This window comes from Candoia aspera, chromosome 15 (genome assembly GCF_035149785.1).
Source record: "Candoia aspera isolate rCanAsp1 chromosome 15, rCanAsp1.hap2, whole genome shotgun sequence".
Taxonomy (NCBI): Eukaryota; Metazoa; Chordata; class Lepidosauria; order Squamata; family Boidae; genus Candoia; species Candoia aspera.
In genome coordinates, this window is record NC_086167.1 from 14,963,163 (window position 1) to 14,989,315 (window position 26,153).

Here is a 26,153-nt window from a genome sequence, read left to right on the forward strand (position 1 = left end):
TCCCTCCCTCCCCAGAGCTTTTGGGAGGGGCTGGAAGGCCCCAAAGGCCTGGAGCCAACTGACTCTGATCCATCCATCCATCTTCACCACTTAGACCTCACTCAGATTAAGGACCTTGACAACAGAGGCAACTTTAAAACAGCATCGCTACTACTGCCTAGCAATTTATGACTATTTTTTTTCCAGCAAGCTTCAGAAAACCTACACCCACCCGCTGGATGTAGAACACTAATATTCTTGTATTTCTAGGACTTTCCCCATCTGTTGACCAACAGCCTTTCATTGCTGTTATCGTCTTTATCCATCAGGTTCCCGATACGCGATACCTCTGCCCATCTAGCCCTTTTCACGTCCATGCTTTTCCAGCAATTGCGCTATGCAAAACGAGTAGATTGCTGAAGCTTTCTCCGGGTTTTAAGAAACCCTAGTCATTAATTTCAGAGGCATTTCTTCAAATGAAAAGCCTCTTGCATGTTACTGGAGGTTAGGAATCTGCCAAGAATCCTGTCTTGTCCTTACTCTTCACTTCCTGCCCCTGAATAAATTTCTTAGCAAATAGGAGAGACTGAGAACTGCAGACCAATCCTGGCCAGCATGTTTTTTCCCCCCTGAAATCTCCTCACAAGATTTACTCTGCCGTGCCCTATTCATTCCCTCTGAATAAAACATTTTTGATTTGCCTTTTGCAGTGTGCAAAGTGTGTGCCAGAAAGTACCCAGCATTCTTTTTTGCTGATGTGTAAATTTGCTTCCAAGCAATGAGCAGACATTAGGGAAACAAGGGCTAAGCAGTGCAAGATGTAAAACGAGACAGGTGTGAGGACACAAGACAGTTTGGATTATTTTACATGCTTCATCTATCTTGAAACCCTCCCTTTCCCCTTTCATTCAGCTAAGTACTTTATCAGTTGTGTCCTGGGAAGATCTGGGAAGAAGGTCTTGTTATTTATTATTGTTATGTTATTATCGTCACAGAGTAAAGGTCCCTACCCCACTTTCCCCAGCACCAGATGCTCTCTGAAGACAAAGTAAAGTTCAAAACTGAGCAGCTGTAAATTTGCACACAATGCAATCTAGAAACAAAAACAAGCCACATTCTGCTGATTTAAGGCAGCTGTATTGTGTAAATAAAAAAAGGGAGAAAACAAATACCAGGGAGGCTCAGCTCTGTGTTAAAAAATATGTATCATCCTGCTGTCTGAGAATCAAGGAGTTGTGTGGGGAGAATAATGACACTGGGCTGGGTGGTATAAAACATTTGCAAAATCAGGCCTGCAGAATAAAGGATGTCCATGTCGAATTGGGGTCTGTTTCAGTATTCTAACTCCAAGAATAAAAAAAACTTGTTTTTCTCCAGATGTTTGGAACTACAGCTCCCAGAACCCCCTTGCCCTTTGGGTCTTGTTCCCTGGGGCTTATGGGACAACTCCCAGACAAATGCAACGCTTCTGGAGAGCGCCAGGTTCTCTTGGCCAGCCGTTGCCCAGAGAGAGAGAGACAATCAAGGACGTCCTCTAGCTTTACTCTCTTAAGCTGAACCATCTGCAGCCCTTCCCTCTAAAAACACCAAACGACCAGCTTTCCGAACGGCTTTGGATGAATTACCATCCAAGCCTGACCTGGGAACGAAGAACGACTGTAACCGTAAGTCACATCCTCGTATGTGCAAATGGAAAAACAGCACTGACTTGTATCCTTTTTTAAGTGGCAGGCACGCAGACCCCAATCACAATTATGCAAAGGGAAGGCACTCTGGATATGCTCAGAGATCTAGGAAATAAGCTGTCCTAGGCTGAGCTCGAGATCCCACCACCACACTTGCCACGGAAACCCAGAGCGACACCCCCCAAAGTCTGCTGGAGATCACCTGGTGCACCCACCATACAGCCCAGTTGATCCTCCAGGCTCACCTATCCCACATCCACTCGAGCGTCTAACCGCCTCCTAAACCAAGCACATCCTGGGAGCGCAGGCTGAGCCCGGCTTCGGACCACACACAGCTCCCGCCTCTCTGCGCAAAGGTAGGCATGGGCTTCCTGGCCACACCTTTACCACATTTCAGGGCACCTTTCCAAGAAACCCCAGGAGCAGCCCAGCACTGCCAGGGAGACCCTGCTTGGGACGCCAAGTGTTTTACGAAGCCGAGAAGGGACTGTCGCCACCTGCTTGTTCTGCAGGGGCTGACGCATCGCGTGCAGCGGGCCGACAGGGTTTTGGAAAGCAATTTATTGAGTCTCTTGTGAAACCTTGACAAGCCTCTTGTTCAAGGTTTAAATCAGCAAGAATGCAGGGGGATCTCTACCAGCAACCCCAGCTCCAAATACGTTGGCTCTCCTAAGGCAGTAAATGTAGGCTAGAGAGAACCTGGCACAGGAAACGCAGCTTGCAATGGAGGGGAACACGAACGTTTATTTATTGAGTTCCTTGGAAGGGCATACAGCACACGTATCTGTCTTTTGTTTTCTGTTCCTTTTACATACACAGCACACCACCACTGAAATGGCGAAATGGAAGAGAGATACTCACTTCAGTCGATGAAATGTTGGAAGGCATTGGAGAGAAACACCACACAGTTAGGCTGTTAATGAACTTACGCATCATACAGGACGCAGTTTGGAGAAGCAGTAAACAGACAGCATGCACAGACATTTATCACAACAGACCAATGGTGGTTAGTGCCACAGTAAAAATAAAAAGAGTTTTATACAGTATGTTCACTTAGTTATGCGGTATTTACAGGTTTTACAAAACACACACAAACAGAAGTTGTTACTTATTTGCTTCAGCATAAGATGCAGCTAGCAGATGATACCTCAGCAAGGTGGCACTGAGGATTTCAGGCCTGAGTGAAAAAGAAAAATCCCCAAAGAGAAATCCAGCTCTAAAAAATCTGAGCAACTTTATTTCCAGGTTGGGTTATAAATGCCCCTATTAAACAGTCATGAAACGGGGGGAAAAAAATCTGACACGCGAATTAGAATGGAATTTAAGAGCCTCCTAGGGTAGAAATGAAATGAAAAACAGAATTGTCTCAATTTTTAAAAAAATTTATTTTTTTTTGCTCTTTGCTTGAAGTCCATCCAGATAGCCTTCTCCCTTCTTCTGTTCCTCCCCCACCCTCCCAAAGTGGGCAATGCTGGTGAAACAATGTTGTTACAGTAAAAATACATACGATATTTAAATAAATAATTTGTTTCTGCTTTTTGTTTTTTTAAAAAACCCTCTACGTGTGTTGGGATAGGAAGGAAAAAAAAAACTAATTGTAGCAGGTTGCCTCTCAAATGGCATTTTCTGCACCAGCAAGATCAGGCATACCTCTTAAGGACAGAGTGTAAACAAACAAGATGCATCTGGAATCGAAAGTTAACAATAAGAAAAATCCAGAACAGAACAAAACAAACAAACCAAAAAGAGAGAGAGAGGAAAATATTGAGGTAGCAGCATAATCTGCCCAGTGCAGAAAACACCCAACTGAATGACAAACTAGGATTAGATGATCAATCATGCAGCAGACATGAACGGTTGCATGCGTCTGGTTTAAGGGAAAAAAACCACAACATCCACTCCCTAAAATCTGCTACCCATCACTGTTTTCTCGAAATAGTGTCCCTGCGCACCCCCCCCGGCACTTCTGTTGTTTTTACAAGGATGAGTTAACTATTAAACAGAACACTGTACATGCTTCTCCTCTACAAAAAATATTTGCATAAAATAGTGTTTAATTTCTCTGTACATGTCGATGGACACCCTAGTTTGTGTATAAAAGGCAGGGGGTAAGAGGACTCCCCCACAGGAGTCGGGGGAAAGAAAAAGAAAAGAGGGAAACCCAGAGTCTAGAATATGGAACCTCAGTCACCGGCAAGTATGTTCATGTGAAAATTCAGCAGAGTAAGACAATTGCTTTAAACAATTAAAAAAATCGATTTAAGTTAAACATCTCTCTGACTGCCAAGCTACTATCACTTCAGGTCAAGAAAAAAACATGTCACTAAAGTTAGTGTCTGTGCTATAAAGCCAAATGACCAGCGGCAGGGACATGAACACGAACGGCCAGGAGATCCCTTCAGTACATGCGGACAGAGGACGTGGTTTGGTGGCAGGCGGCACACTATCTTTACCAGGTTCTAGGTAAGTACGCGCCACAAACTTAAGAGTCTCATCCAGCAGGATTACGGGCAGGGAGATTTTCAGCACCATCAGCCACTGCGTCACATTCAGAGGGGTGATCTGGAAAATCAGCTGGGAAAGAGAAAACAGAGGTCAGGGCAAATCAGCTGGCGCGACACGCCGGATCCAGGCATTTGGGGAGAGGCTGGCGGGCTGGGTTCAGACAGAACGGGGGTCTCCTTCGCCCCCGAATGGGACACAGGCCTTAGGACGTCAAATCGGTGGGTCTGGAGCAGTAAACCAGGGAGCAACAGCACAGCCGGGTGAGGTGCTAGTAAGGACCCAGGGTTTATTTTCGTTTCTGCCCAGCTGAAGGTCAGCCAGGAAAGGAGAGAATGCCACCCTCTCCATGGTTTAGCAAGCTGGGGGGTTCGTATGCTGACCCTCCTGCCCCCGGGCATGAGTCGCAGGAACTTACTGGCAGTGGTTCTACATAAAGGATGAGGAAGTGAAGAGACATGGACAAGCAAATGGATCCCAGGAGCCAGACGTTCTCCCACGGAGGCATCCTTAGCAAGGACTGGTTCTCCGAGAGGCTGAGGGAGGAAAAGGCAAAAGGCTGGCTTCAGAGTTCGCAATGGCCGTTGAGACTGGCGTTACAGGGGCTTCAGCTCAGCGTGCCTGGCGGGCACTAACTTGGGGAAGGTCGCTTTAACGGAAAACACAATTATTGTTTCTCTTCAAAAGAGAAGCTTTCTCTGATCCCCACCCCGCCTCCTAAGCTTCAGCTTTGCAGCGTTCCTCCAACAATGTCAAAATGGATCTGCTTCTGATGCTCAAAGCTGGGGAGGATGGGTGACACCTTTTCCACCTATCTAGTATACCTCCCTGAATTTACTTAAAACCTACTGCAAAAAAATTGAACCTTCTTAATTCTATAAACAGATAAATCGTGGATAAATTCCGACCTCAACATCAGGGAGAGATGCAAAGAGGAGGAGGAGGAGGAGGAGGAAAGAAGAACATCTTTTTTATTTTTCATTTCAGACAGGCTAACCTGTTGAGGGCATTGCACATCTCTATTGTGACCAAGACAGAGAGTGCCATGGTCATAGGATAGGGAGACTCGAACACCACACAGTCAACTCCTTCAAACTCTGGATTTTCATCACTGCACTGCAGGAAATGACTCTGAAAAACAGCAGAAGACAACATTAATCTCAATAAACTCCTCACGCCAATTTGCTCTTTCTCTATCCCAAATCCATTGAAGCATTCTCAACAGCATGGCACCGCTGTAAAGCAGAGAAGACCAATGCTTTTTCAAAGAACACCATTCCTAATCAGATTTTTATTGTTAAGCAGGGACCACCTGGATGGGTAAGAGGTTTGTCCACAATACTTGCTGGTGGTTTTCAATAAGATTTTTGAGGCTGTCTTCCAATGACATGCCGCAAAGGCAGGCTTGCTGCACACTGGAAAAAGCTTTGTCTTGAACGCGGTTTCCGAGAACTGAAATATCAAGAAGGAAATACCAGCTGGTAGAAGGTAACTCTCGGGCCCCCGTCAGCAGCTATGAACCACCAAGCCGCGGCTCCCACTGTTGCAGCTCCAACGTAGCCTTGAGGAGAAGAAAAGGCGTTTTAGTTCTCGCTCTGCTGAATGACAGGCACCCCACACCCCTGGAGAGCCACCTCCTGGGCATCCCTTGCCATCCCTCTGCATGCTTAGATCCCAACGGCCAAGTCCTCACAAGCGGGCTCTTTCCCACATCGCCTCTCTCGTTCAGGACACATCCAGGGAAGTGGCTGTGTTGTACGAGTGAGAAGCATTTGGTGTGCAAAGCCTCAGCCTGGGCAGCCTCTCTCTTATCGGACAGCACAGCCCTGGACGCGCGTTGCACTCCCCTCCTCAGTTATCCCCCGGGTGTCCTTGGCGAAGAACAAGACTAGAGGGCTGCATTTAGCACGGCAACTGCAGGACAAGATCAGCTGGAGATACTATGCCGACAGGGGCACCGACTCCCTGTTTGACTAGACCGCAGTCCCTAAAAAATAGCCAGGAGAAACCAGGGGGGGAAACGGATGCAGCCCCTGAGACCCAATTACGGTACCCGGAGGCTGTGTCCATTACCCCAACTTGAGCTGGGACCATGGGTTTCGGCCATGCAACGGATTTCTCTGGATCTATTTGATTGTGGGGAGAGGGAAGGGCTCTGCGCTCTCTGGTTCCGGGGAACTGAAGCCAACACTCACATCCAATCGCCAAGTAACGGAAAAAGAGCCACCCAGAGATGAGGGGCTCCTTGGGGTTGCGAGGCGGCTTGTTCATGATATCCAGGTCAGGGGGGTTGAATCCCAGCGCGGTGGCAGGAAGTCCGTCAGTCACAAGGTTCACCCACAACAGCTGGACGGGGATTAAAGCTTCCGGGAAACCCAGAGCAGCAGTCAGGAAGATGCTACCCAGAGGAGGAAAAGGAAACAAGAGAACACAAGTTAGCCACGTGACTGCAAAGGAGGGTCTTAAACAGGGATGCTAAGAAGCCAAACCACAAGGATCAGCCGCTGCCCTGACTTCTAATGCTCTTGGAAGACAAAGGTAGCCCTGAGCAAGCTGCCAACAAGAAGGAATCCTTGAACGCAGCCCTAGAGGGTCAGCTGCGCTCAACGAAGAGGGATCTGGGGGATAGATCTGGGTCCCATCTTTTATTCTAGATAACTAAAGGGCTGTGCTTGAACAGCTCTCTAGTTTAGGCTACACCACAACCCAGCCTGTTCTCAAGGACCAGAACGGATGCCCCGCCTAGGGGTCCGTCGACATTTGTTCTTTCCAGAGGATGTGACAGCTACCTAAATTCAGCACTTGCTCTGCTCCAGGCTGCCAACACCGGGGATACTTACCAGACCACCTCGCCAACGTTGGAGGAGATGAGGTAGCGAATGAACTGCTTCATGTTATTGTAGATGGCCCGGCCCTCTTCCACGGCAGCCACAATAGTTGAGAAATTGTCGTCCGCAAGCACCATTTCCGAGGCCGTCTTTGCCACGGCCGTGCCTGAGCCCATGGCAATGCCGATCTCTGCCTTTTTCAAAGCTGGGGCATCGTTTACGCCATCTCCTGTCTGAAAAAAGTTTCAGGTCTGGTCAGGATGCACTGCCAAGGGCCTCAGCTCTGGGCCTCGGTGGCGGCTGGGGCTGTTCTTTTGGCAGAAGAGCATCTGGAACACTTCTGAAGTCTTAGGATACACTACTACATTCTACTTTTATTCATCCCCTGGAAACTAAGCAAGAGGGGAAAAAAGGTCTGATGCCATATGTTTCCTCAAAACCCTTCATCCCATTACACACTTACCTCTGCCCAAAAGGTTACTGTTGACTTGCACTCCCAATAAGCACACTTACCATTGCTGTGATGTCATCAAAGGACTGGAGAAACTCCACGATTTTAGACTTGTGGGACGGCTCCACGCGGGCGAAACAGCGGGCGTTCAAGCAGGCATCTCTCTGGGCGGCTGGCGAAAGTTCGTCAAACTCCCGACCGGTAAAAGCTTTTGTAGTGACATCTTCGTCTTCACCAAAAATGCCAATGCGCCGGCAGATGGCCACAGCCGTCCCCTTGTTGTCGCCGGTTATCATAATCACGCGAATGCCTGCTAGTCGGCACAACTTTATGGATGATGCCACCTCGATTCGGGGAGGATCCAGCATTCCCACACAGCCGACAAAGGTCAAATTGGTCTGAAAGGAGAGCAACACGGATCTGGTTAAGGTTTCTCGGTCAGAAGGAAGCGGCATGCATTTCACCAGCTGGAGACCCCAAGCAGGGGATTTACAATGCTGTGCAGTCACCCGTATCGCTTTATAGTTCTTAAACACTTAATTGGCCATCTCTTCTTTCGTTCGGTTTCATGCTTTAGAGAAGTTGGTCGTTCCCACTTGTCAGAGAGCAGTGGAATCTCTGAAACTACTCATCAGAGGGAGATTTAATCTAGATCTTGCCAGCCTAGGGGACAGCTCCATCTGGGCAAGCCAACCTGGGACTGCCAGGCAGGTCGGATCAACCGCTGAGGTTCCAATAATGAAAACACCGACCCAGCATTAAACCAACCTCGTAGGTGATGAAGTTCACAGAATCCTCCAGGTTCATGTCCTCCCTTCTTGGCGGGTTATCGTGGGTGGCCAGGGCCAGGCAACGCAGCGTATCCTTCCCGGTGCCCCACTCACGGATGACGCTCATGATCTTCTGCTTCACCCCCGGGGTCAAGGGCAATTTTATGTTTCCTGCTCGGAAGTGGGTGCACCTGTCAAGCACCCCCTCTGGAGCGCCCTGCAGGAAAGCAAACCAGAAACCGATTCAGCCTACAAACTCAAGGTGTCTTTGACCTTTTCACTGCAGAACCATTTGGGGCATGACAACTCCACCCACAGAGCTGCTTCACTAAGGAGGCAAAACGTCCCTTGAACACGGAGTCGTGTTCTGTTGTAAACCCCCCCCCCCCCGCCAGCCAGTCTGTTCTGGCATCACTTTAAGTGACATCCTTCCCCCTCAGGGCACTTGCCTTCACGAACATCTTGGTCATGGCAGTCCGGCTAGGCTTGTTTGGAGTGCAGTACACAGACATGGATTTCCGATCCCTGGAGAATTCCAGAGTGAACTCTTTCCTCATGAGCTGCTTGATCACCTGCATGGGGGAGGGAGAACCGCGTTGCAACCCACTTGCATGGAAACCGCAGCACTGCGCCAGATTCCCAGCATTTGAGAAGCACTGACCGAATTGCAAGCGTTTGCCCGCTCAATCTTGGACAATCCTTTCAGTTCTGTGTCAAACACGTTCATCTTCTCAACCAGGCAAGTGAGGGCGGTCTCTGTAGCCTCCCCGACCTTCTCATAAACTCCTTTTGTCTTTAATGAAAAAGCTGTTATTAGTACAAAGTCACAGAGTGCTCAATGGTTACACATGCGCAAGATCACTTGGTAAACTCAGATATCCATGGAATGTCACTGAACAAAACATACTGACATCAAGGGCTATCTGATGTAACTGAAGCCTATTAAATTGGGATAAGATCTCTGTTTGTAATGGTTTATTTGGTGATTTAATGTTTTATATTGTTTAACCATTCTGAATGGCTTTATGAGCCCAGTAAAAGCATCACTAACATTCATTAAAGAATAAAATATAATCAATAGGAAACACAAAAACCAGAACAGTGGCATTAAAAGTCTGAGCTGTGTTAATTTTACTAGGTGGGTACGCAGGCTTGCTCACGCTGCCCATTTTAGCAAAGAATTATGGGGCCAAGGCTTTTATTGCAGAATTTCCATTACTCACTAGGCCTGCTCCAAATTCCCATTTCTTACACTCAGTGCTAGTCAACAGGCTGATTTTTTCTCAGGCACTCACAAGCTTCAAAAACAGCATTCAAAACAGAGCATAACAGGTTCTTCAGTGAAAGGGGCGGGAAAGAAAGGGAGAGCAGAATTTTGACATGAGGTTGTAGCAACACTCTTCCCTTGCATGCAAGACCAAAAAGAATTTTGTTCTGGCCGTTCCCTTGAACGTAACTTACTTCATTGAAATCCAGAGAAGAATCGTTGCATAGGGCGCAGATTGTAGCCAATTCAATGAGGCCATCATACATACAGCATTTGACAGGTTTATCACCTTTGTAACTGTTGCGGGGGGGGGAGGGGGAATCAGGAAAAATAAAAGACAGCAAAACTTCAGATGACTGTGAAGAATCATAATTTAGCAGCTAGCTAATCTGATCCTAGGAGGATTCAGACAAATTCCAGTTGATTGTTAGCAAAGACTTCCTAATAGAGAGAGTATTTTGATAGTCACGTCAGTGCCCTCCGCGAATGCTGGGCTCCCCATCAGTGGATGTGTTCAAGCAGGGCCCGGATAGCCACCCATCAGGGATGCTTCCATTTGGATTCCTCGACTGTGCAAGAGGGTGGGCTCCAACATCTAAACTTGCCTGGCACCCTCTGAATATTGTGGGTGGGTGTCTGGCTGTAAATTCTAATGCTTGCAGCCTCAACAACATTTGGAGGGCAACGAATCAGTGGAAGTTGCTTTATAGCATTGGAAATTTTACAAAATTGGCTGAACGCCATCAAAGCCATCAACCAGGGAATGATGGCAAATATAATGCCTTTTCAGCCTCAACTCACATTAACCATCTGTAGTGTTCTTTGAAATGACGGAGACCTGAAAAGCCACCACCTTGTGCAGGTTCTTATACAGAAAGAAACATGCCACACAGGGCCAGAGGCGTCAGAGAACCAGCAACACGTTGGACAGATTCATAAAGGTAAGAGAAACTACAAAAGGGTAAGATCCTGAAAATCAAAGGTCGAAGGAGAGGGACGTGATATTCAGTTACAATAAAACTATTCTAGGGGAAAAGTGCAACTCCGAAAGACGATTTTGGATTATGTTTACACAAAATAAAAGATTACAGTAGAGAATTATGCATATTCCCCCCACACAAGAGGCAGACAAAGTATTAATAACATGCCTTAAAATCATATGCAGGTTTCCTGCTTCCCAAAAGGGAAACTATTCCAAACCATTAACTCTGAATCTACAGAACAAGACCAATCCCCTTTTACAGGATCGATTTTTCCTTTCAGGCCCTGTAATTCTAGGCTTAGCCACCCTGCATACAAGGAGACCTGCAGATGGACCAGCTGGCGAAAAGCAAGAATAAAAGTTCTCACACATCTCCGACGGGAGCATACGTTGAACCAGACACGGTGAATTCATTCAGAGAGCAGCTATCCCCTTCTACCCGGTCCACAATAAACATCTGTAAGACAGACAAGGGCACGGTTATGCCCCACCGGCTAAGGCAATCGAGAACATTTTCATGTCAAAGACAGCTGGGCAGGAAAGTCTTATCGGCCCCATTGCTCTTCAGAACCAACTCTGTGTTACCTTAAAGGAAGATCAAGCTGTACTTTTGAGAATGTAGGTCACAGGCAAGCTCCTCCAGTTGTTCCTTGTAATTACACCTTCCCCTATTTTCCTTCCCTCTCTTCCTACCTGATTAGAACAAGACACGAGGCCCTGTGCTCAGGCAGTGGGTCAAACCTCTTGCGCTCCCACCATTCAAAATGAGGGGCCCACCCACGTAAACCACAGGAAGTTTCACCTCAATACACAGAGACTACGCAGAAGGGCAGCCTCTTCCATGATGCAAACATCCCAGCTGGAAAAGCATCCAAAAATATTGACTTTTTTCCTTCCCCAGGTCTGGGCGATCCAAAACGTAGAAAAGGAACATGATGATGTTCTGGTCTTAATTTGTTTCTCCCACCCCTTCTCTCACCAGGCACCCCCTCCCAAACTTGGATTCTTGCCACTGTGCTGTCGCTACTGACAGTCCAGCTCCGTCTAAGTCTCAGGAATTTAAATCGCATCCCCTTGGACTAGCCAGAGTTTGGCAACAGAGCCTAATGCAGAAAAATCCTTTCCCGGGCATCACTAAGCTTGCTGAAGGGTTATCTTTGTACAAGCAAATCCTGCTTTTACATGCTGAGCCATTCCCCACCCACCCCACAATCTCCAGGAAATGTTTTTCGGTGCTGCCTAACGGATCTGACGCTATAGGATCAGATCAAAAAAAAAAAAGCCAAATCAACGACTCTGCCCGGCCAAGGATGCTTTCCAGAAGAGAAAAGGCTTGGATGCTCCTTTGTGGTGGAGCCGTTCTGAAAGACGGGCTGTTATGCAAGAGCCCTGCAAAGCACCTCTCCCGGAATACAGACGAGCCGCAGCTTTGTCCTCCGCGAGAAGGCCCCCTTCAGCAGCCAAATGCCGGACGGGGCAAGGGAGCAACGTGAATAGATAGGCAGCACGTTGGGAAAGAGAACAAAAGTTCATTTGAGCTATGGAAAATACCCAGAAAAATCGACTGGCGTCTTTACCACTGTTGACTCAAGCCCTCTCAACATCCTGATCTGAGAACAGCCAGAGAGAATCCCTTCTGTTTAGCCCTTCAGAAGCAAGAATGCCTTGCGACCGAAGAGCGCAATTTCCTTCCCTCCAGACCGCTTTGAAAAAGGCACATTAATCAATATTTCACGGTTGTTCTTATCTTCCCTAGCGAATTTCCTGGGATGAGAATAAACTTCTTACCGTTAGCTTTTATAAACTAAGACCTGATTTTTTTTTTAGCCTCCTTTTATCTTCCAAAAGTCAGGAGCGCTGGATTAATGGGGAGAAGGGAGCGTGTTAAAAGCACTTTAACGTCTTGGGGTGGCCAAAAAAAAAGAAGTTAGGAGCAGGCACAGCCCCTGGTTTAAATCAAGGCTTATATCCTGGCTTATTGGGTACGGAATGGCTTCAAAATAAAGGCGGCTTCTCTGCTTTTGCCACGGGAAGCTGATAAAATCAGGTCCGGGGAATGAGTTCTGGAGGGAGAGGGACAGAGATGGCCAGTTCCCCCCGATTTCACTGTTCTCCCTTCCTAACCAATAGAAACCGAAGCAGCTTACTCTGCAGACCGACATCTGGTTCGTGGTCAGGGTGCCAGTCTTGTCGGAACAGATCACCGAGGTGCAGCCCAGGGTCTCCACGGAGGGGAGGCTTCGGACGATGGCGTTCTTCTTGGCCATCCGGCGTGTGCCGAGGGCCAGGCAGGTTGTGATGACCGCAGGCAGGCCCTCTGGAATGGCAGCAACAGCCAGCGCCACGGCTATCTTGAAGTAGTAGATGGCGCCCCGAATCCAGGAGCCGCCGTGGACGGGGTCGTTGAAGTGGCCGATGTTGATGATCCACACGGCAATGCAGATCAGCGAGATGACCTTCGACAGCTGCTCCCCGAACTCGTCCAGCTTCTGCTGCAGCGGGGTCCTCTCTTGCTCGGTGGCCACCATTTCATCGCGGATTTTGCCAATTTCAGTGTTTACCCCAGTGGCCACCACAACCCCCATGGCCTTGCCGGCAGCAATGTTCGTACCCTTGATTGGAAACAATTGGACAGGAAATTCAGCCGGGTGTTGGAAGTGCTTTAAAAAACCCCAAAAGTCATCCTTTCATATATCATTTCCCACTAAGAACCAGTACAGTCTTACTGCAAGAATCTAGTCTTAGCTAGATCCAGCATTCTTCGGGTACGTTACGCTTCGATCTTCAAGCTGTGAACAGACTTTTGTAAAAGTAACTGTTGTACAATATGTATATTTTACTCCCGTTACCAACCAACCTGTTTCTTCAGTATTTCCCACTAGATTAGTCATCTCCAGGAAAATTTCACAGGGAGCATGTTTCTGATATGGTACATAATTGCACGCACACACACACCCGCAACCCCCCCCCCCCTGGTTTTTGTCCTCATCAGTGCCTTGGTGCTCCCATTTTAAAGACAGGAGCTTTTAGGTATACAGGAAGTCCTCAACTTATGACCACAATCGGGACCAGAATTTCCGTAGTAAGTCAAGTCACCACGTAACCAGACTCAATTTTGCAACCTTTTTTTTACAGCGGTCATTAAGTGAATCCAGCTTCCCCAATGTGCACTTTTTTGCCAGAAAACTGCCAAAAAGTCAGCAAAATGCAATCGTGATCGCAGGACGCTACAACTGGTTGTAAATGTGAGCTGGCTGTCAAGCACCTGAAACGTGATCATGTAACTGTAGGGTGGGGGGGGAGGGAGTGCGATGTTTTCCGTCGTAACTTTCCGTCGTAACTTCCGTCGTTTAACCATTGTTAAACGAATGATGGACTACCTGTACAGTATACACACATCTATAGTTTCTTCTTCTTTCCTAACTAGGTTTTAAGATGTATACCCTTTCCAATTCATTCATTCCTCTTGTACATTATCAAATTCCACTGCACAAAAAAAAAAAAAAAATCTACGTTGAGGGTCTACAGAAATAAATTATGAGCACCAACAACAGTATCAGTTAGGAATGCAAAGGAAATCAACATACAAGCAGTGTTTTCAAGAGCTGGCCAAGAGCTCAGGGTCTAGATGCCTACTCATAAAGGTCTTAACAGCTTCTGAAAGAATGGGCTTGCTTGGTGGGCTCTAGCTTTGCAATTCCACAATGACTCCCGCAGGATGACCTGAGTGTGTAGGTGACAGCACTATTCAATTTAAACAAAAAATAGCAGTGGTATTTCACAACGCCCTTCTTCATTCTGACCAACCTAACCAGTTTCCATAAACTGGCACAATCCAGCCAGTATCTGGCAAGACTTTGCCAGCGTTCATATTACATATTGGAACACGCACTTCTGAGACTCGTTCCACATTCTCAAGCAGCAGCATCTTACGCTCACCCAAGGGCAGAAGGGGAACATAAATTTAACTGTGGTGACTGCCTCAGAATAGCGGCAAGAGAAGGGGGGGAGGTTTCTCAGCCAGTTTGCCAGACGCAGGAACAGCAGGAGTGGTTAAAGCCAAGGTAATAAATCACCTAAATAGCCAGGGCTCCAGTTATGAAACTCTGAGTAGTAATTAGTCCGTGATGTGGAAGTTCCCACTTCAACACCAGAAGACTCTTGTTCTCTGCGCAACAGAGCCTGTCTCCCCAAAAGGAATCCACAGCTAGGGAGGGAAGCATTGTCTTGCTGGACATTTCCAAGAGGTTCCCTTTTCATTTCACTGTTGAAAACCTTTACATGTGTGAGTCTAGCTGAAAACAACTTGACTCAGCCTATGCTTATATGCACCCTGAGTTTTTACGGCTCAGTTTAAGGTAACAATTTAAATCAGTGTTTTTCAAACTTGGCAACTTTAAGATGTCGGGACAACTCCCAGAATTCCCCAGTCTTAAAGTTGCCAAGTTTGAAAAACACTGATTTAAATGATCAAAATAGATGCAACATTTTCAGCAGGTTGCTCCAAACAGAAGCTGGTTTTTTTTCCATGAGGCACAAAGCAAGCATCAAATAATTTACAAAAGCACATGGGTCAGGATTTACTCACAGAAAAGAGCATATTCTTCTTGTCTTGGTTTACCGCACGAGGGTCCGGCACAGGGTCCGTGTGTTTAATTACCGAGACAGATTCACCTAGAAAAAGGTCACCGCATCAGTGGTGAGATAGGGAGCCTCACAGAGCCAGCTCCCTGCCATCTTGCCTGACGCAGCTGGCACAGAGAGGTTGTTCTGAGATGCCACAGGGTATCTCTAACGGGAAGCTCCTCTGCTTGCAAATGCTTCCCATTCTCAAGATTGGCAGTGGAATTTCCCAGGCTTAGTGCATGGGGGGCGGGCTTTGTGTGTCCTTTATCATGCAAATCAAATGCTTTACCGCTGAAGTGTGAATTCTCTTTGCACGTTGGACATACTGCCTATACTGCCTAGCAAACCAAACCAACTTGGAAGCAAAAGCAAAAACAAACACCTCCCCATTCATTTCTCACCCCAACACCATTTTAATATAGTTTATTTGTTACACTTTTTCTTACAAGCCATGTTGGCAATCAAATAATGGAAATGAGCCAGATACAAACAGATCATTCCAAGACTAAAGCTGAGAGAACATGTTCATTCCAGCTTTTAAATAAACCAGATAGGAGGCACTTTTCTGTTCTGAATCGGCTTAAATGCTTTCCACTGGGGGGAGATCACAACACGCACCCAGTGCAGTACAGACAGGTCATCTTCGCCATGACCGCTGCAGTGGCACTTTGCCACCACGGATCCCAGGAATCTTTGCTTTTCTCTTAAGAACCACCTACCCGTCAGAATCGACTGGTCTACTCGTAGAGTTGTGGATTTTATGGAAGTAATTCTTATGTCAGCAGGAACTTTGTCACCAACTGTGGGTTGAAAAAAGCGCATGAGTTTAAGTGACCTTTAGGAAATCCAAATATTTTCCCAGATGTGCAATTACCATCAGAGTAAGCAGACCCTATTGTGCGTTTATTCAAAAGCACTTCTCTCTTGCTGGCCTATTTTCCGGAGTGCCCTACAACAGAAATTCCACGCCTTTCTTTGCAATTACACCCATGGTAGGAAGTCTCACCATGTGGAAGTTTCTCTCCTAGTAGCTGACGTGTCACTTCTCATTTTTCCGCCTTCAATCCACGGAGAAATCTCATTCTGCTAACATAGCTGACTGTAATCACAGTGGCTACACGTTCACTCTAGTATGAGTAGGAAGGTGCCAATGGGCTTATTGGTTTCCTGCTGGCATTTGGTGGAGCCTGTGGGAAGAGGTTCCTGATCCAGATCGACCTTTGCTCGGTCTTGCCATGATGCAGCCGAGTAGAGTGTGCGCTTAGGACACAGCGGTATTCTGCCACATTCAGTGAAAAAATCTACAGGGACATGCAAGCACCTAGGATCTGATATCGCTCTTTGTTGTTAAGACTGGCAGTGACCGACATCTAATTTCTTTGCAGCAGCCCACATTTCATCCGTTAGGAATTCCTGGGGCAAGATCCGTGCAAAATCTGTAAGAAACACTTGTGCAAAATGGTCTTCCCACAGCCCAAGCAGAGGCTACCACCTCATAAATGGCTGATCCCGTCACAGAGAACGGCCTTGTTACAGCAGGTCCCCCTAGGTTTCCTGCAGGGAATGCTTATGCAACTAGCAGCAATCAGAGACAGAGGGAGGATCCCACTGTAGTAATAGTAGATCTGCAACATGACCAGGAAAACGGGATCTGTCACCCCACGATTCAGATGACCCCACTTGTGGCTTAGGATGGCCTTTGAGAAAGGCGGTTTCTGTGCAACCTCTCAAGTTAAATTATACGCAGGCCTGGACAGTCTTCGGTGGGAAGCAATGCTGTAACCATTCTTAAAAATCCCCTAAGACAGCTATTTCATTGACTTCCTCTATTTATATAAGGCTGCCCAGGAACAATGTCCCTTTTCTATTCCATTATTGCAGACAAAAACCAATTCTCAGCTCTCTCTGCCCTTCAGCACTGAAGAGAAAAATAGTGTAAGACAAACAATGACCAAAGCCAAAAATGGGCAAACTATTTGAACGCGCTCCCGATGTCGTGAGGAAGTTCACGTGGAGATGCGGTGAGCAGCTGCTTTGCGGCTATCACAATTCCACCGAACAGCAAGTGGAGACTTGGCATGATGCGAGAGAAAGCCCATTCGTCCGTCAGGAAGCACAAGGCTGCCGAGCTCTGACAGCTGAATGTCTCAAATGCACTGAATGCAACCCTTTAACGGGGATGGATACGGATGAGGTTCGCTGCTCCCGGCTGTTAAAATAACGACCTCAAGAAAGCACCGGACGGCTTAGCCCGCCTGGTGCTGGATATTCACAAAGGCAGCAGCACAGCTATCTGTTGCTCAGGGCAGCGCTTAGAGGATCCTCACTGACAGGCTCTGCGGACTGCGTGGCATCCCAAAATGAGGCAATCGAAAGAATAAACTGAATTCCACGGGGACCTGATAACTGTTCACAGTACTATTGCTTCCTACTGTTGTACACAGCAAGTGCGGCAGCTGAGCTGAAGTTCAGCCGTTCTCAGCCATCCAAAGCGAAGACGTTAGTCTGGGCAGTGTGGTGCGTGCAACGCCACAATCATTCTAACACCAAAATAAGTGAAAGCTTTGGCTTTCTTATAGTCTTTGGGGGGGGGGGGAGCAGTAACATTTGTGCTTCTCTTTCCTTCACTTTACAGAGATATCTTTAATTCCAAGAATCTAACTCTAATCCACATCAGGAGACACAATTAATAACCTACGTCTTCCCGAGCAGGGATGGGGGTTGGAGGGAGGGAACAAAGAGAAAAAGCACTTTTGAATACCTGACAGATTCTTGAGTTTAATATCCAGGTCTCTGCCTCAGCATTATGTGCCTCCCATTGCACAGATAATTTATCTAGCTGTTCTGAATGAGTCAGTCCGGTTTTTCTCGCTCAAATTCAAACTTTACTGCTGGCTATCGGGAGTACGCAACACCATTTAGCTAAATCTGTTCTGCGACTCACACATTCAGAAGTGTTACTACCAGGCCACAAACTGAACCTCAAGGAGCAACTCCAAGCTCATGTTGTAGCCTGTTGCTGGACAACACTGACTAGGCTCACAAACCATGACAAGCTTGTTTGCTTTTCATTTAGACTGCTATGTGAACCCAGCCATGCGGAGGGGTAAACTGTGGTTTAGCATAATGGCTTGTTCAATGAACCATAGTTAAAGCAAACCACAGCCTCCCGCAGTGTATTTAATCTCACCCGAGTTTTGCTGTCTGCCTACAATCAAATCCAGTACCTTGTTCATAATCTCTGCTGCCCAATTTCTTTCCCTTCCCTGGATTCCCCAACCTCTGCCGTGGACACAATCATCAAACAGACTTCTGTGTTAACTTAGGAACAATGCCGGGAAAAAACAAAATTATCTAAGCCTGTAAATGCATTTCCTCCCTACACACACATTAATGGTTTCCACACAGAGTCTGGCCAGATGCCACCAGATTCCTGCCAGGCTGACTTTCAGACGGTGACATCAGAGATGCTCATAATCAAATTCACACGGCACTGTATTAGTGAATGGGCCTGCAGCCCCCTCCTGTAAATCAGCCAAACAGGTTCCTGAGTGCCCTTCCCTTGATAAACGTGGTCACTCTGGTTCTCTTAATGAAGGTAATTGTTACTGTCTCAATGCTAAGAATCGTAAACTGATTAGCTGAAAATAACGTGGAGACTTTAATCATAGCAATAACTATGCACAGAGGGCTTTACAGACGCAAGAAAGAACGAACAATTGGCCAGACAGCCACAACGGCACAACCGAGAGAGCTGGGGGCAGAAATGCACTCTCTCCCTCACAGAAGGAGAACCATCCTTATTCACTTTGTACCAGGCAACAGAGCGTCCAGCAAAACAGCAACCTCCGAGGAGGCTTGGCCAACTGCTAGATCTTTTAGCAAAGTTCTCACTGCCTCAATTCAAAAAGTTTCTGTGCTCGGATTATGTATATTTGCCAAAGCAGAATGGAATATCAGCGGCAAATTATCTTGATGTTCAAGAATTCTGTCTGGTACCTTTTGTTCCAATAATAAATCCCCTTTGAGTTCTATTAAGGGTCTAAGAAAGCAGGCATTCTGTGAATCCAAAGCATGAGAGTAACGTAGGCTTCACGTTCTCCAAGCTATATACTTCAATAACTCACAGGGGGAAAACGACCCACACGGCAAGAGGTCAAATTCAACAACCCTTTTATAAATAATTCTGGAAATAAGTGCTCTGTCCTAGTCTGAACTCCATTTTACAGATTTTAGCGGGTTAGATTTATTTTCCTTTAGAATTACTTTAGTAAGACTACTCTATCAAAGCAGGCTGAAAACTGTATTAACCATGATGAATATTCTTGCACTTTACATATTTCTCATCCACTGAACACAGTTTGACATTGTGACTCAGGGAGATTAGAAGAGAGCCAAGTCATGCCAAAAGCAAACATACCCCATAAAGCCTAGCTTTACCAACTAGTTTTATTAAATAAATGCATGTTGTTTCACTGCTAGATAAGGATTTATACTAGCACTAAACAGGGAGAGTGAGAACAAGCATGAGCTCCCAATACTCTCTGAAATGTTACAAGCTGTTACACAAAACTCATGCACATTACAATGGGATGCCCAGATTTAAGGCTGCTGTCAATGAACAGTCAATAGATTTTACTTTACCACTTTGTTCTACTGAAGTGTTCAACAAGCCACTGAATTAAAGCAGTCCCGATGGTCAAGCTATAAACAGCCTTCTCCAATTTACTGAACATAAAAGTTGGCTCAGTTCATGCAGGATGTTAAGACATGTTAGGTTTAACCGTGATTTGCTAAAGAAGCCACTGTGGTGGGTTCATGAGTCATCCCAAGCCTTCAGCCCGAACTCACAGCTAAACCAAAGCAAAGAAACCGCACTGCGGCTCGGAACATCAGCTCGGCCACTCAGACCTTCCAGAATAAGCCCAGAGGGCTTTAAAGTCATCCCAACGTGCAGGGTTGGCCCTGGGTTACTAAACTCCGTTAAATCACAGAGTCCTGCAAGAAACCCTTTACGGCTGGGAGCCAGCAGAAGGCGCCTGTCATCAGAGCATGCGTTTCTACTGAGCAAGAGAATCAGGTAGCAACGGGCAAGAGTCGAAGTGCGTCATCTTAGGCCTCCCATCTTGACTGCTCCAGTTCTTAGAAAGGGATGCCTATCGCAAGTCCCACAATGGTAGGCCCTGAAGAGTCAGACGCTTCCCCAGAAACAAAACCATCTCTAACATTATTGAGAAGTCTTGAGCGTGCATTCCCTGTTTGACTGCTGAGACCGAAAGGTTTTGAATCCTAGGCAACTGGTCCGTAAGCGTGCATCTCTTCTTTTGTAACTAAACGAGTTTCTCCAACGACTGACAGGAATAATGATACCGAAGAAGAAAGCTTAAGGGAGCCCAGCTCTAGCAGGTGGTATACAGTAATTCTGTCACAAGGCAAGATGCCATGTATTCCCTAAAGAAGGAGTTGCCATCGAGTTCTTGCCTCCATTTCCCACAATTTGACTGTTGGCACTATGGACGCCCTTTGGCAAACAGCAACCTCCACAGCAGCCTCCATGCAACCCTACTTTAGGGTCAGCCACTCTGTTCCCACTGAAACCTATACTGAAGTATCCCTGATCACTGGGCACCACTGACACGGGGGAGATGATAGCCACCTGGTTATTTTATGCTGGTCAATAGTGAGGAGCTTTTGTGTGAACATGCAAATGTCACTGGCATGCTGCCTAAAATTCCACAATCAGATATGCATCCCCAGATCAAGTGCTTTGTTGCTTCCCTACATGGCCCTCTTTTGGCAGACACCATGTCAAAGGCCATCCAATGCGCTTATGCTTTTGACAGAGGCATGCCCACAGTCTTTCACACCTCTGGGTCTTGACATCAGCTATGGAACACGGTGTATGTTCCCTGCCTTCCACCATGAAATTTTAGCTCAGTTGCCATTACTTGCATACGCTGGATCAGCTTCACTTTAAGTTCATGGCTATACAGATTGGTAGTTGGATGTCCTGCAGAGAACTTTTTGGTAACTGGAAGATGGACTTGGCAAGAAACATTCACCTCTACTTTCCTTAGCCAGAAGGCAGGCTTAAAACCGTTTCCTGTCCTGTAGAAGAAACCCCCTTCCTTTAATCTAATGCCTGGGTTTTCTAGAAGTAATGACTTTCCATCAGCTCCTTTTTGGGATGCCTAACATTTTTTCTGAAGGTGACAATGACTAGGACTCTCCACTCTCTGCAGGACATACAAGACGTGCCAGGTGACCATCGCATTGGCAGGAGGCCATATCCCAGGCAGCCCAGTGGGTGGGCTGGGAGAGCAGCCTAGGAGATTGGGGAGGAGGGTCCCACCAGGCCTCCAGGGACAGCACAGCACAGAGGAGACACTGGTTTTGAGTCCGCACGGAAGAGTGGAAGGCCGCTGCAAAACCTCCCACCCCACCTTGGCAGAGCAGGCATCGGGCAACGCTGGCTGTGGCAGCAGTCTAGTCATGGTCACATCGGTTCAAATATTGCTCTGGCAACAAGTCTGGCAAAATGGAAGGAATCCATTTTGTGTACTCTTGGTACTGAGGAAAAAGAGCTGTGGTCCGAAATGGCCTGCTGGCAATACAAGCAGCCTAGATGGACTATAGATGTGGTAGCCGTTTGACTGCAAAGTCTCTTAAGGGCACAAGCTGAGCACGGCCGTGTAATTCATCGGTGCAAACATTAAATTCGGATAGAAGGAAGAGGGTTCCCTGAAGGAATCAACCCTACGCGGCAAGGGTTTTCGTTTCGTCTGCTTGTTTTCTAGGTTTCAGCTGCACATCAAGAACGAATTCATGCTTGACAGTAGCTCAAAATACAGAAACAACACAAAAAAGCATTTTAAATCCCATCATTATGTACTAAATAAAACATCTTACCAGCTACTTCCACGATATCACCAGGGACGATATCCCTTGCTTTTATCCTCTGTACACTTTTTCTGTCTTGTCGGTAAACTTTTCCCATTTCAGGTTCATATTCTTTAAGAGCTTCGATGGCGTTTTCAGCATTTCGCTCCTGCAACAGCCGGTATCAACATCATGGGTTCAGTAGTTCTAGTTTTTACTACTGTGGTTAGCAGCTGGCCTCCATTTTTACCGTTTAATAAATAATCTGGGATCATTCTCTGACAGAAGGAGATACATCATATTGCTGCAGCTAAGCTGAGGGAGCAGCCTGAGAAATTTCACTGTCAAATATGGCCTAAATGACATTTTTTCAAAGCAACTTTGGTGCATATAAAGCAAAAAAGGGAAGCAGTTCCAGTTAGGATCACTTTTAGGTGCAGATTCTTGTCTCCCTTAAAAAAGAAGATATCATCTGGTCTCCTTTTAGAGCAAATAATAACTCTGATCCAAAGCGTACTGCTTGACTAAATGGGTGACCAATAAACTTGACAACTCAAGACTTACAACTTTGTGATCAAGCTCCCTTATCCTCTCTCCCGCACAACATTTGGCCCTGCTTGGCAGACTGTGTCCCTCGTTCCAAACTAGATGCCAAAGTAGCCGTTGGAAGCAAACCACAGTTCCCACAGCTTCCTTTCAACACATTTCACACCCATGGCTTGCTAACAAAGTACCTACTGTTAACACAACATGATGATAGGATTGGGATTTTAGAACAGAAACTATTAATGCCTCATGAGCATTTCTGCAATTCTTTGGTAAGAACCAAGGGCTCTGAGTCAATACAGCTGTCTTCCCCAAGCAGTTTACTGCTAAAATCTTGCTAAATTATTAGTGTGTCATGAAAAGAAGTCCAAGCAGCCAACATCAGTATCTACTCTTTCAGGCTATTGGGAAACATCTGCCTATAGTTTTTGCTGTTACACGTGGAGATGTAACACTGCTGGAAACAAAATTACCAAATAGATGCATCTATGTAAGAGAAACGCATGTTCACAGGTATTTTACTTGTCACAAATCTCTTGAAACAGGAGATATACGCTAAGAAAAGTAATCATGAGAAGGCAGTTTCAATCTCCTACTTTTAAGCAATCACCATTTCCATTTTCAAATTAAAACGTCACCAACATTTCCAGACAAACGATTAGTGAATATTAAGGCTGTTTATAGCACTGTTCTATCATAACAACTACGCTTTCATCTGAGTGCTGGGAGAATTCTTCACTCAACTCAAGTATTTTTCTTGCTTTTAAAAGCAATGTGCGTATCATTACTGAGAGGGGTGGGCAATAGTTATTTGTCTTCTTCAATAGGCAGAAATCCAATTGAAAAAAGCCTCTCAAGTTTGAGCCATTCCAGTGAATCAACTGTAGATTAAATCCCTCTAAATTCTAAATCATTATTTTTAGTGGGCAGAATTGGGCTTCAGGGTTTTTATTATTTATTATTTCCAAACTTTCTCTCTGTTCTGCCTCCCATACCTCCCTAGATATCCCCCTCCAGTTCCTATGGCAACAACGCCCTGCTATGAAATATGGATTTCATAAAAGCTGGGCAAATTATGGTTTTGCTCCTATGGCCAATGTGAAAAATAGAAATACGCTATATTCATGCCAGAAACGTCACTCACTTCTAGGAAGCAAGCTGTTAATATTCAGTGCTGCATATCACAGCGGCAGGGCCCAGCCACATGTGATGCACAGCGTTGAACCGTTATGTCCACTGAAACAAAGCCCAGCTACCCTTGGCAACGTCACGTCCACCTGCCGTGATTCAAAGGAAAGAGGTCAACCCAGGCTGGTTTGACTGAAGGACACCAAAATGAAGCTCTTTAAGACCAACCCATCAGCTTTTGGAAGTGGCAATCTTAATAAGCAGAGGGGCTCACTCCATCTTGATGATATGGTATCCTCAAAATTGTTTTGATGGTCTCTCATGGAAAATTCGAGTTGGAATAGCAGGTAAACATGGACTGTGGCCTGATTTAAGGATATACTTTGATGGACGCAATGGCTTGGGTAAAGCCTGGGGGGTGTCAGTTGCTGACACCAAATAAATGAAAATATTTAACCCTAGCCCTTTGGGGGCTCTGAGTTTTCATAGATTTAGCATATTGCCTAATTCGCAACCGTAATTTCTATCAATGACACACTTGACTACATTTGCCCTGAAAGAGCATGGAACTCATCACTCTTTTACCAAAGAAAGACACCAGCTGATGGTTAAGCATTAAAAGTCCAAAGTCTCCTTGCTGGACTGAACTAGATGCACTGCTACTTGGATCCTGTCCTACTGTTACAACATCCACCATCTATCTAAGAATGAAAAGGCATAAATAATTTCAGAGCTAGCATCTACTTTCAACTTTCTTAATATGTTAACTCTACGCAACTTAAAATAATCTGTCAAAACAGCATGCTGGTTGCAACAACTTTTCACGATTTTCGAAGAACGTATTTGCTTACCTGCCACACACCCACAATTGCATTAGCAACTAATATGAGTAAGATTACAAAAGGTTCTACAAAGGCTGTGACTGTTTCTTCTCCTTCTTCAAACCAAGCCAACACCTACAAGAGAGATTAGAAACTCGGTAAGTTACAGGTAGGATGAGGTGGCATTTTCTACATATCAACTTAAATTTTAGCCCTACTTTATTCGCCAGGCCGTAAGTACTTCCCGAGATCGCGTAATTTCAAAATGTCTGCTGACTCACTTAAGCACACCTGAGAAGCAAATTCTATTACGAGGAAGTAATTGCCTCACCTGCACTTTTGAAACAGCTTGCTGCTTTAAACTAATTTGCGGATCAGGTTAGGATTGTTGCTTTTGTTTTCAAAACAAATTAAGCTGTAAATAAATCCCATTTGGATTAGAGCACCAGAAACACCACTGCATTCCTTGTTAATAAATCACCCCTTCCTGAGGGTTGCGTACGTGGCAACGTAAGAAGCTCCTCTTCAAAATCAGGAGACTTGATTCGTATTGCTTACTTGAAGATAAGGCATCGCCGCTTTAACAGAGGGCAGATTCTCCACTAGCATTTTTGTGCTTGGTCAGCCTGCCAGGAATTGAATGGCAGACAGAATTGATCTATCAGTAGACCAGGCTCTCTACTACCATCATGGTCTGCTGCTCACACCAGGCCCATTTCCAGCAGCTAAGTGTCTCTCAAAACCAGACTTCTTTTCTATTTGAGCTCCAGGGCGGGCTGGCTGGCTGGCTTCCGAGAACCTGAGTGCTCCTGACTGCGAGGGATTCTGCTCCCTCTCAGGAGTCATCAGGATCTATGGTAAAGTGGTTTTTGTCTGGTTTGCAACATGTCCTAAGCCACCAAGTCCTTCATTTGGGATCGTACAGGAAACCATGATTTTATGGTGAAGTCTGCCGTGCTATTCCAGCCAACTATGCTTTATTCCATCAACTTGATGAAGCAACCAATGGCTGAATGCAATGTATGATCTCATCATTCTCTAGTAACAGCAGCTTCATTGCCTCCAAACCAAGAATGACCTTATGTAAAGCCAAAGAAAATCAACATCTAAGGGTAGAATATCCCTGAAACCACCCCTTGGGATTCTCCTGCAGCAGGACCCAAAGTCAGCTTGCATTCTCTGCTGATTTACAACAAAAAAGGTGCTGGTTTCAATTAGGAACTATACATCATGCTAAATAATGGTTTACTTAACCAGGATGTATTGAGTACGGAACAAAGAGCTGAGGACACACAGGAGTCTAAGCCATAACCCAGCCAACCTTATTGGGGCTTTGCATATCTTGGAACCCGTTCTAAAATATATCGCAGAAGCTTTGGAAGAAGTCCTTTAATTTGTGACACTTTTATGAAGCTAGCTCATTATTCTGGAAGTATGTCATTTTGTGAGTATTTCCACAAGCTCCACCACAGCTTCGTAAACGATCGCTTCAAAAAGTATGTATTAAACGTTAGAACAAAGCACTGATCAAAGGACTTTTGGAAATCTATGCCCTGTTTCTTGTTCTAGGCTGCAAAGTAAGTCTTCTGGAATATTTTCGCAAGCCGTCTGAGACATTTAGCATTAGTAATTAGCTGTTAAGAAAAGGAATGTATGTGCCATGTGTCCCCACCCCCCCACTCCAAGAAC

The 26,153-nt window shown here is 45.9% G+C and overlaps 1 protein-coding gene across 1 annotated transcript in view; it reads right to left on the bottom strand.

The window, feature by feature from the left end:
• Positions 1 to 3,046: 3,046 nt before the first annotated feature.
• The window catches only part of ATP2A2 (ATPase sarcoplasmic/endoplasmic reticulum Ca2+ transporting 2), a 30,012-nt gene continuing 6,905 nt past the window's right edge, over positions 3,047 to 26,153 (bottom strand). The window contains exons 4-20 of the mRNA XM_063315831.1: positions 24,495 to 24,599; positions 22,000 to 22,138; positions 15,810 to 15,890; positions 15,053 to 15,138; positions 12,612 to 13,076; positions 10,833 to 10,921; positions 9,677 to 9,779; positions 8,877 to 9,008; positions 8,665 to 8,787; positions 8,214 to 8,432; positions 7,508 to 7,843; positions 7,007 to 7,227; positions 6,362 to 6,564; positions 5,642 to 5,727; positions 5,164 to 5,297; positions 4,585 to 4,702; positions 3,047 to 4,238 (exon numbers count right to left, since the gene is read on the bottom strand). Of these exons, the coding sequence (XP_063171901.1) occupies positions 3,969 to 4,238; positions 4,585 to 4,702; positions 5,164 to 5,297; positions 5,642 to 5,727; positions 6,362 to 6,564; positions 7,007 to 7,227; positions 7,508 to 7,843; positions 8,214 to 8,432; positions 8,665 to 8,787; positions 8,877 to 9,008; positions 9,677 to 9,779; positions 10,833 to 10,921; positions 12,612 to 13,076; positions 15,053 to 15,138; positions 15,810 to 15,890; positions 22,000 to 22,138; positions 24,495 to 24,599 (2,910 nt within the window). The 3' untranslated portion in view covers positions 3,047 to 3,968. The remainder of the gene's footprint in view (positions 4,239 to 4,584; positions 4,703 to 5,163; positions 5,298 to 5,641; positions 5,728 to 6,361; positions 6,565 to 7,006; positions 7,228 to 7,507; positions 7,844 to 8,213; positions 8,433 to 8,664; positions 8,788 to 8,876; positions 9,009 to 9,676; positions 9,780 to 10,832; positions 10,922 to 12,611; positions 13,077 to 15,052; positions 15,139 to 15,809; positions 15,891 to 21,999; positions 22,139 to 24,494; positions 24,600 to 26,153) is intronic.